The sequence below is a fragment of the Centruroides vittatus genome, unplaced genomic scaffold (genome assembly GCF_030686945.1).
Source record: "Centruroides vittatus isolate TY-2023 unplaced genomic scaffold, ASM3068694v2 contig_990, whole genome shotgun sequence".
Classification (NCBI taxonomy): Eukaryota; Metazoa; Arthropoda; class Arachnida; order Scorpiones; family Buthidae; genus Centruroides; species Centruroides vittatus.
Window position 1 is genome coordinate 813,170 of NW_027122659.1, and position 12,194 is coordinate 825,363.

Sequence of the window (12,194 nt, forward strand, 5' to 3'; positions counted from 1 at the left end):
AAATGAATCATGAGAGGAAAATGATAAGTGGTAGAAAACTCTACCATAGTTTTGACCTCATCAGAAAGTCCAGTAGAATCATGAAGATTGGCAGAAGAGACTAAAATCTTCCTCTTAATATCATTTAACACCAATCGTTGTGTACAACAAATAGGTCTTGTCCAGATTTGATATGGTAAATACTTGTATCTGTTTACTAACAAGAATGCTAAGTACACAGATCCTTGTCAGATAAATAGTGTCACTTAACTTAGTCAAGCTCCTAACTTGACCCCTGTAGATCTGTGGTTCCTATATCAGGGCTAGGTGAATGCTTTTTGTCATTACATGGTCTCTCAGCATTACAGAAACTGCCCTAAAGTTTTGGAAATTGATTTAAATCTTAACATATAATGTGAGTAAACAACAGCAAGCCTGCTATTAGGCTTTGAAAACACCAAGCCAGCAGCAGCAGGCTTGGTACTAGGTCCAGAAGCAGCTGGCTGTCATGATGGAGAATGTCAAATGTTTCTCTCACATCTTTAGATACAAAAGCCATGCGTGGGTTGTAACATGGAAAATGTATAATTGGTGTCAAAAGATCCCCAATGCAGAGATACAAAGCTAACTAAAAGGGGAGGTTTGTCTAGTGCCCTTTGGGAATCATTCATGATACCCATTATACTGCTAGATACCTTCCAGTTCTCAGCCTTTTATAAGGGTTAACTTGACTTTTATAAGGTCTCCTTTCTTATAAAATTAATTTGGAAAGAAGTAGAGTAATGTAACCAGTTTTAAAAAACAGTAAAATTCACTGTTTTAATAAATATTAACTGATCAAGCAAAACATGTAATAAATGATAGGAGTGGAAACTTCAATTTCAACAAGCAAATTTCAAATAAGTTTTTGTAGGAAACTGTTAATTTGTGAAGTGCATCCAAAATGTTAAGAGTATAGACCTGAGTTAATTTCTCTGAAACTGATTCTGGTGATTTTTTCCATGTAGCTGCGGTGAGCAATTATCACGAGTGATCTGAAAAGGGGAAAACATCTCCAGCTGTCAAAAACATTAGTTTGACATGCCTCAATGACATCAGAGAGAAATGAAGATTGAATCAGCTTGTAAAAAGAAATAGAACAAATATGGCACAAATTGCAGACCAATTTAATATTGTTGATGACAGAAAGGTGTTCTAATTGCACAGAGTTTACAATACTTGTACAGTACATAAGGCTATCTGCTCATTAAACTACCTGTGCTAACACCAGTCCATCGTCAACATGACCATGTGTGATGAGTACTGTGCATGATCCAATGATTATCTTTGACATTGAATCAGTGGAAGAAGGTTGCCTAGTTTGACAAGTCCTGATTTTTGTTGTATAAGGTAGGTGGCAGGGTTTATGTATGTATGTCATTTACCAGAGGATTAACTGACACCTGGATGCATTACTGGATAAAAAGTGACAGAGATGGTATAATGTTTTAGGGAGCTTACTGTTGGGAAGCCTTAGGTCCCATTATTCCTGTGGATTACATTTTGACAAGATAGTCTTTCATGACTGCGACATTACCTGATGGAGACGTGTTGTTCAAAGCAAGAACTTAATTTAACAATCTCAATCTCACGCCTTATGTCTTCCAGCAGTACTTTAGGCCAAAAAATGTTTGTTTCTAACAGTTTACAAGCCTGTTTCAGATTCTACACATTCAAATTGAATGGTTTACTGAGTGTTTCAAAATTAGAATGTTCTAACCTTTTAAACAGACTTTTTTTTTAAAAAAGGCACTTTTTTTAATTAAATATAATATACATAAAATTAAACAAAACAAATACAGTAAATCTTCTCTAACTTGAAGCTCCAAGGGGCAGGAAAAAACTCAGTTATAGATGATTAGATAGATGAGTTAGAGAACAATAGAATGAAAAATGCTGACTCTGGATAATTTGTATTTTTATGTCTCTTGCATTATATAAAAAATCTTTGATAGTTTTTTGTTTTAAAAAGCTTGTGTAATGCATTTCAACAAAATGTTAAATGTAATTAATGGAATCTAACAGTTTTGCAGATCTATCTTGTTGAGATAGTGAGATGACTTCTCATTTTGGACTGGAATGTTGTATGCAAATGGATGTTAGATAGAAGTCACTGTCTAAAAATTTTATGGAAATCCAATAATTAGGATTACTTTGGGTTGAATAAATATTAATTCAAGTTGAAAGTAGTAACTGGAGACATTAAATTCCTATGCTATTTCATTGAGACCTACCAAGTGCTTCATTTTTTTCAAGTTAAAGAAATATTTGAGTTAAAGAAGTTTTACTGTAAATAAATTTAAGTTTTGTTTATATAACTAGATATATATATAAAATAAATTTAAAAATATGTGAAAAAATTAAAACAATAAATAGAACATGTTTCTATTTGAGTTCTATTTATTATTTTAATGTTGAGTTATATTTTAAAATATTGTTTATATAACTTTATTTGCATATCTAATTATTTTGTTTGATGTATTGGATTATTCAATTAAAAAAATTCCTTTTTTAAGTGTTTAAAGATTAGAAAATTTCAATTTTCAAACACTCAGTAAACAATTCAATTCAAATGTGAACCTTAAGCAGGCCTGTAAACTAGGCCAAAAACATTTGTTTTTAATAGTATTGCTGGAAGATATAAGGCAATGTGAGATAGATTTATTATTTTGATGGTGTTGGTTTTTATGGGGGGTACGTACCTTGCCACAAAGTACACATTGTTCAAAAGTGATTTGAAGAACACAGATAAGTCAAAACTGGTAACAAAATATATAAAACAGCCATTCAGTTACCTTATGCAGGTTGGTTTATTCATAATAAGCCAAAAATGTTTGTTGTAAATAAACTCAAGCTGAAAAAGTATGAAAGGTATGCTTTTAGTGTCAATTGTTTCAGCATTAGTACTCCAAATCAAACCATTAATTTTCCAGCAGAATTCAATTTAATAAAACTAACGTTTTTTTTAATTAAACTATAAATGTCATTCATCCTCAGGTACAGTTTTAAAATTAATGAATAGAACATTATTCAAATACAGAACTTTTAGAACATCTGAATTGAATGCTTGCACAAAGTTTGTTGCAAAATACTTTAACTAGAAATGGAACACTGTTTAGATTTGTATTTATTCCATGTGTACACACAAATACAAATTTATTATAGGAATGAATATGGAATAAGACACAATAAAATATAATACAAATGAAACAGTCAAAATCAGCTAATTCTACAAGTTGTAAATTTAGCTTCAGTCAGGTAATATTTTGGTGAATTAACTGGCAATTGCTATCAGATACTGGCCTAATGTATAAATACTCCAACAAAGATGCCAATAACCAGCACATTTATTTTTATCACCTAATTTTTATGCAAGGGAGTAGTAGTAAATTCTACAGTGTGGGTTGAAAAAAATTGTTTTCTACCCAACTCACATTGGAAAAACCACAGATTATTCAGTTAAAGTGAAATTCTAAAGTTTCTTCTCATTTGTGCACCTTATTTCAGATACAGCTTAAATTTCAAACTTTTGTTCTTGCTTTATTAATTCAGTTTTTAGATAACATTAGCTTTATCTATTTGTTACTGAGATAGTGTGCTTTATGTAGATAGTTCAAAATTAACTACTATTGCTTGCTTGAACCAAGACTTGGCTAAAGTTATCATTAGTTGGTTAATTCTAGCTTTGTTTTTGTGGGCTTTAGCCACTATAACATTATTCTCTTGATCTGTTTTTGGGAGATAGTTTCAAACTCTGGTTTAAATTATCATTTTGGCAATTTTCTTTTTGCTATTTACTCTTTCTATATAAGATAATGCCAATAAAAGTATTCTTAGATTTATCAAACTAAAACTTGATTTCCTAAATTTGCAGATATAAAAACTTATGCTCAAACAAATGTATAGAAATTGTTATGCATAGATGTGGTGGCTTTCCATAGATTTTATTAAGTTACTTTAGTTATAGGAATAAATTGCAATTATGGCACTTAATTGTAGTGTAGTAAAAAATGATAAAATTTTTTAGCAATTTTCATTACACAGAGAGGGAGAAAACACTTTTCTAGATGAAGTATAAGGATTGTCTCTACTAATTTAATTTGAAACGAAATTAGAGTATAATGATGATGTTTTTTCAGATTAATCCATACTGTGAAATTAGTCTTGACTAAATTTAATAAGATCAGATAGATACCTATTCTTACATGAAATGAACTTCTCAATTTGTTTTGACAAAACTTTGAAAAAAATGATTTTTTTAAATCTCAATTATTATTTACAAGAAAACTTATTATTCTTACCTAACTGAGCATTTAGCTTAATTTTACTGTCTAAATTAGTGTTTCTCAACGGGGCGTTATTGCCCCCAGGTGGGTGATTTTTCCATGTTGGGGGCGATTAGTAACAATTTATATTTTGGGGGGTCAATATAGTAAAACATTATATTAGATAATTAGATATTTTATTCATTATATCGTACAATAATGAAACAAATAGCATTCCTATAATCCTTCTTCTTTCCACTTTTAACCCTTTTCTGTCACATGGCAGGAATTATAATAATCGGGGGTCCTGATTAGCGAATTGACACAATTTTTTTCGAAGTGAAGGGGGTGATACTATGTAATGGTTTTATCAAAGGGGGGCGATGATTCATTAGAGATTGAGAAACACTGGTCTAAAATGACTGTTCCTGACAATAATCTTAATTTTTTCCCTCCTCGTTAAGCTTCATTTAAATTGCACCAAATCTTATATTGTTTTTTTTTTATCAGATTGTGCAGAGAAGTTTCTCTCTGAATTCTGAGTAAGTTGTCATATCTCATCATTTATATTTCTGAATATACTGGACTATCAAAATATTTAATAAATAATATAATTAACCACATTTTTTATTGGTAAATATCTATCAATAAAGTCAGTGAATTATAACAGACTTACTACACATCAAAATGAATCCATTTTTTGAAAACCTGAATTTTTACCTTTAAAATTATCAAAATGTAATAATGACATACATTAATAGTACAAAAATATATGAAATTTATTTTTAACTTAATGTTGTTTACAATTTCAGTTAAGAAACTTCAATAAAACTTCAATAAAACAATTTCAGTTAAGAAACTTCATTTTGAGAAGCATCCTTAACTTTTTTTTAGTATAGAAAGTAAGCATGAAGTAACAATATTGGGTGGATTAAATGAATTTTCAGTGAAGTTTTATGGGCCAAAAGGAAGTAAGTATAATATTTCAAAAACACATTTAGTAATAAATTTCAATAATGCAAATGTTTTAATATTGATATCTTTTGACAGCACCATATGAAGGGGGTGTATGGAAAGTTAGAGTTGATTTACCTGAAAAATATCCTTTTAAATCACCTTCAATTGGTATGTAAATTTTAAAATTTTGATAATTTTATATTAAACTTTATGAATTTTAATTTTTCTATGCAAATTTGAGTTTTTCATTATCTAAAAAATAAGTATTCAATACATTCTTACATTTCAGATACAAAATGGTGGTTTTGATTTGTTTAACACTTAGTTTTAACTTAAAATTAATTATCATTTATAACAATTTATCTGCATTTTACAGAATTGCTTTCATAGCATTTGATTACTGCCCTGTATAACAAAACCTGAAAGATTACAACAAAAACACCAAAACAATGTTTCATATATAAAGTTGTTTATATTTTAAATTGTGTAGCCTGTGCACATACCTAAGTTCCTTCATCAAAAGATTGGCACAATAAAAAAGAATTGAGAGAGACATCTATTCTTTTCATTTAAATATAAACAACTGAAATAGAGCATGATTGACCAGTTAACACAAAGGTGCAGTTGGTTGGGACATAAGGCCATTAAAAAATTTAAAATTGAATCTCCTACTTTGACAGAATTTTATATGGTATCAGTTGGGGACCTCAATTTAACAAGCAATATTAAGAGTTTGTACATAGAAGGTGACAAAGTATTTAGGAGGTAACTTTTAAAATTTTGTGCAATTTAGTAATTGAAGATGGAGCTGTTGACCATATATATTGGCATGTAGTATACAATGACAAATTTGAAAGATGGTTTAAAAAAAAAAATAGAACAGGACAGATTTGGATGATAGTTTGGCAGAAGTGTTCCATCAAGTGTCTGACAGATGTGCTTTTGAGATATTCATTGTGATGTTAGGCATTATCATTGATAATAGATTCACTAAGCCATTGACAGTTTGAGCATAATTAATTTGTGTATTATCAGTGGAAAATGACAACTATGGGACAATTTATTTTTAGATATTTTTTTTCAAATATCTAAAAAAGATACTGTAAATGAGTTAGGTCTTGTTGCAAATGACAAAAATCATTGATCATGATTAACTGTCAGCATTAATAAAGAATAACAATTGATCTGGATTGAGATAGCAAAGTTTTTCTCTTTGCATATATAAATTAACAAAGAACTCTGTTGTATATCACAGGTGGTTGAAAACGTATACAAATAATATGAAATGAGCAAAGTGTAAAAAAAAAAATGAATATCAAATTCATTGTGTAGATATAAACAACTATATAACCAGATTTTTTTAATCACAACCAGACAATCAAATTATCAGGCCATTGAAAGGCTAATTTAATAATTAGATATTAAGTAATTTAATATCTAATTATTAAATTAACCTTTTTAATAGCTCAATAATTCAGAACATCTAGTTTTGATTAATTATGTAATGTTTTAAGTAGTAAGCTTGGGATAAATCAACGTGTATTAATGTATATCCTCATTTTGAATTTTTATTCTGGGATTCATATAAACTTGTAGGAATAAGTGCTGTTAAAAATAAACACAGGTTGAAAAACATGGGAAACTTGTTAAAGTATTGCAAAGTATAGAATACTGTAGTTTAGACTAACAGGATAAGAAATTTAACTAGACAACTTGAGGTAGAATTTGAGTCAAACAGCACTTTCTGTTCCAAAGACTTATAAGAACACTTTTTTGGAATTAAAATTTATAAATATTGTAGGATATTGAGTGTGAGTTGCAGTCAAGTTAAAGATCTTACCAGCTGAAGGGAAATTAGGAAGTGTCAAATTGGAGATGATGAGATTGAGCCAGAAGATGCAATGGTAGTCAAGATCTGATTCTGGCAATGTTGAAATAAACACATGATAATGAAATTAAGACAGAGAATCAGATTAACTATGAAAACAGTAATTATTTCAAATGTTATAGCTGTAATCCATGAACACGATCAATAAATAGTTTTAATAGTTCTAAAAATGTACAAGTAATCAAGATTTTTCTTTTAATTTTTATCCACTTGTCTCCTGTTGTAAGGTAATAAACTATGGCCTTAGAAAAATCCTGAGACTTCAAGTAAACCTTGAATATTTGTTTTAAAAATAGCTTTCTGCAGTTTAATCAAGGAAATACAGTATATAAGTTGGTAATGTTTTCAGAATTTTTATATAGTGATAGATTGAGTAGCAATTTGTAGTTTTATATAACAGGCTCTATGCTATTAATAAAATATTTCAAAAATCTTTAACATAGCTGAAGTAAGAAATGGGGTTTGAATTGAGTTTGATTCTTTGTTTTTTAGGAACTGCAATTCTAGTATTAAAGTACACTATTGAGTAGGAACATAGCTGTTTTGTCATTTATTTTATAAATATTACAAACAGTTCTAGCTATATATAGCTAGAACTGTTCTGTTCTGCTTGGGGTGAAGTGCATACACAGCAGCAATAATTAAAGTTTAATAATTTTGACAGCTATTAGTAGGCTTACCATAATATTTTTTTCTCAAACTGGGACAATTTTGAGAAAATACTCAACAGAAAATAAGTCCTACTAGGATAAGTACTTAGGATTGAAAAGGCTATATAAAAAGTTGTTAGCAAAAAACAAGTTTAAAACAATTTTTAATAATTCAACTGAACATACCTTATTATTCAGAAGTTATTAATATTTATCACTAGTGTGAAATTCTTTCACTTAAATCGATACCTTTAAAATATGACAATGTATTTTGAGGAAGATCCTATTACTACAAGGTTTACCTTAAGTTTTGCACATTTCAAGTGATTTTTAATGTTTGAACACCCATGAGTTACTGAAAATAAAATTCTGGAAAGCACAGTTCATATTTTACTTTGTCAATATGATCATTTTCAAAAATGGATAATCCTTTTTTTCAGTTATCAGTAAACACACTGTTTCTTTTCAGCATTTTGGAGATTAAATTAATCTAACGTACAGTACAAAATAGTCACAAATGCCGACTAGCAATTTGAACCTGACTAGTTAGGTTTAAAAAAATTGTCTCAGCAACTTAAGGTGTAGTTGGGTGGTCTATTCATCTAGATAATGTTAAAAGTACTTTGATCTAGATACAAAATATTTAGATTAGCAACAGTGAGTGTAACAGAGGGAATTATTTAGTTGCAAAATTACCATTTTACTTGAGGTCTCATTATTTTTCCTTCTTGTATATTCGGCACTTTTAAAATTTTACCAAATAACTGGGACAAAATGACGAACTGGCTGGGACACAGGGATTAAATCGTCAAACTGGACAATCTTGGTCAAAATGGGACATCTGGTAAGCCTAGCTATTACAGTATATTGCATATTATGGTAACAAGCAAAAAATCAGGAAAAGTGTAAGAATACACCCTGCTAGATTGATTAGGACAGAGTATAAAAAAGGACAAATCTTTTTTAAGAAAGCTTAATATATCTATTATGTATGATCTTCCAGATCTGTTAGTATATAAAAATTGCAGAAATCATTACACAAAACAGCTTGTTTTTAATCAGTTTAACATTTTTTATTAATTGGTTTAGGATATTTTTTTTCGGGATTAGATTATGATGTACCATTTTTGTATAATTTGTCAAAACTTGGAGAGAGTGTGTGTGTAAATCCAGCAATTTTAAAATTGCTCTTTCAGCATTCTAATTTTTTATTGAATGTTTTTTGACTTGAAGCAGATCCCAATTAGGATCAAACGCACTTGTCATAGCATATTTAAATTAAAATTATTTGCTGGCTTAATTTTAAGGGTTTTGTGGTGTTATTTAGTAATATATAACTAGCTGTGGGAAGAATTAGTTTTTACCTGTAAAAATAATTTAATACAGTAAAGTCTGACTAAAGATCACAGCTGGAAAGTGCTTGTGTGTAATCTACATGCTGCTTTCATGTAGTTTATCTTATTTCCTCATGATTACACATGAGGAAATAAGATAAACTGCAAGTAGTATTCAGTCTCATGATGATGATTTTTCTTTTTTCTATAAAGAAACTTATTACAAAATTGAAATTATTATAGAATTTGTAATAGAATAGATAAACCTTTTTTTTCCAGAAATTCTAAATTTATTGTTAAAATTATCACAAATGGCTTAATCACCTTCCCCTAGAGCAGTGGTTCCCAACTGGTGTTCCGCGGAACACTGGTGTTCCGTAAGCATCTCCAAAGTGTTCCGCAAATTTAGTCGCAAATTGGAAAGTGTACAATCATATTCGAGCCGCCAAATATCAAAAAATTAAAATCATAAAATTTTCATAAACTTAAATATATATGTACGACTCGTCTTATGGAGTGTACTACTGTTTCGAATAAGATAAAGGCAATGATAAAAACTGAATGAAATATGTAAAAAACATCAGGCACAAGTTTCCCATTAAAGTTATTTAGGTATATTTTTTCCTGTCTTAGAATTGGCGTTAATAATATGAGTAGAGATTTTGAATTATAACTGCTCAATTCTAATAAAATAACTGATGACAAGCTTATGTATTTCATATTAACTTAAGTAAGTGTTCTGCTAAAGAAAATTGCTCACAAAAGTGTTCCGCATCCTAGAAAAGGTTGGGAACCACTGCCCTAGACAAATTACTTCATATCTAATTTATGTATTTATTCAATTTTTCTTTTCGAATGAATGAGTTTTAGTGTAAACATTGTAGAGAAACTAAGGCATTGTAGACTATGAATATATTCTGCAATGCTGGAAAGATCTTTTTATGCCTGGATAAATGTTAAAATGAACATTGTGTATATTTACTGTGAACTAGATAGTAACATCTTTTCTTGGTGATAATTCATCTGTTAGAATTTTCTGATATTAGGATTTTGCAATAATTCTGAATTCTACTTTAGTGTCATGTTAATTTTTATAATAAATCAGTAGATCTTTAGGTTTTACTTTTGTAGCACCAGCAGCATTTTAAGAAACTTTTTTTTATTTTTAGTTTTTTAAACTTCTAAAGTATAAAACAAATAGTAGCATTGTTTAAATTTTTAAACATGGTACTATTTAAGTTTATTTCAAATTATCATCTGTAATCACTAAGAAGCTTTCCTCTCCTGTTTGGAATTTTTTAATATGAAAGTGATAAGAAAGAAAGGAAAAATGCAAACATTGTTCTGCATTCATATCTGAAGGAAGCAAAGATCTGGAAACTTATAGCACTTCCAATCTTATAAATCACTTAAATTCTTTAGACAAAGCTTAATTCAGAGAATTAAGCTTTGTCTAGATTTTGCAATAATTCTGAATTCTACTTTAGTGTCATGTTAATTTTTATAATAAATCAGTAGATCTTTAGGTTTCTCTAGACAAAGCTTAATTCAGAGAATTAAGCTTTGTCTAGAGAATATCCAGGAGCATGTTGAGAAACTCCAAGATAATATTGACAAGAAAGGGGCTACATATACTGGACAAAATATGAATTCAGTATGAGTAAGTCTTTTTGCTCAGTGAAGCAAATTATGCTGTAAGATGTCTGTGGTAAAGGCATGGAACATTAATCATCCCATATCCAGAAAAATCCAGAAGATTGGGGAAATGATTGCTGTAGATGACTGGCTTTCAAAGAGTAATTTCACACTGGAGCTATTACAATACACTTCAAATAAATTCCATTAAATTGTTGAACAAAATACTTGATGCTTGTGAATGCAAGACAAAGAAGGGTCACAATTTGAAACGATAAGCATAATGGGGAACTGGCAGTTCTTTTTAATTGCATGAGCCTATGATACATGATCATGTGGGTCAGCTAGGATGGCATGAATTAAAAAGTGAGATTCACAAGCTAGGAAGCTCAAGTGTGGATGTATGGCATGGGTGCATAGTGGAAATAATGAGGAATTCCCAAATACCATACAATCAGCACACTGCTTGAGGAGGGTATTTGGGCCCACGAAAGGTTGAAATTGGACTGACTTTTTTGGCTAGCTCTGTGGAGCATCTACATCTTGTGATATCTTCTTGGTGCTCTATGCAACTTGCCAGCATTCTAGCAGTGGTACCAATGTACCACATATTTTCTCTTGTTGGTGTGTTAGCAGTACAGCAGATTTTTTGAGAAGAGTGAGCTTGTATCATTGCAGATAAACCTGTGTAAAGTTGGTTGTTGGGAGGAAAACGGGCGGAGACCATGTGTTTTGAAAATGTGACAAATATGTATTGAGAAGGACCAAGGTATGGAATTGATGGCTGTGCCAAGGTCAGCTCTCTTAAAATGAGGTGGTACCCATGAACAGTAAATTTTTAAACATGGTAGGCATTGAGCTTTCTATTTCTGTGTAAATACTGTCTACTTAGACCTTGTTTGTTAATAGGACTTATTATACTAGTGTAGTTTCTAATTAGCAAAAAAATATGATCTTAGTTAAAATTCAAAACAAAATATCTTTATTTTCACTGGAACACTTTTTGTGTTTTGGACCTGAAGGCCCCCTCTTCAGTCTAACAATTGTATGAACTACTACTATTTTTTTAAATCTGATGCTATCTATGGTTATTCCTACAGTTGAAGTGCTAGACTGTTAGAAAAGGAAAGCAAGAGTCATCTGAGATAAGAACTGTAAAAGATAATTTGCAAATATCTAAAGTGTCTTGTGTGAAAGAATGACACTTTACATTTTGTCAATTTTGTTAGATCTTGATACAAAATGAACTGTTTCACAGATGTGGTGAATTTCAGTCCAAGGATTGATTCCTGGATATGTTACATGACAGTTGCAAAAGAGAACTTGAAGATGACCAAAGAAAGTGCTCATCACAAGCTTTAGGCTGCTAAAGTTGAGAAAGAGACTTTGCTTCTACTAGCCTTCCTACAGACTCAGAAATACTGAATTTTGAGAATGTTTTGATGAT

The 12,194-nt window shown here is 30.1% G+C and overlaps 1 protein-coding gene across 1 annotated transcript in view; it reads left to right on the plus strand.

The window, feature by feature from the left end:
• Positions 1-12,194, plus strand: part of LOC136986094 (ubiquitin-conjugating enzyme E2 H) — a 55,635-nt gene that overhangs the window by 19,835 nt on the left and 23,606 nt on the right. Inside the window, exons 2-3 of the mRNA XM_067283560.1 lie at positions 5,178-5,254; positions 5,334-5,408. Of these exons, the coding sequence (XP_067139661.1) occupies positions 5,178-5,254; positions 5,334-5,408 (152 nt within the window). The remainder of the gene's footprint in view (positions 1-5,177; positions 5,255-5,333; positions 5,409-12,194) is intronic.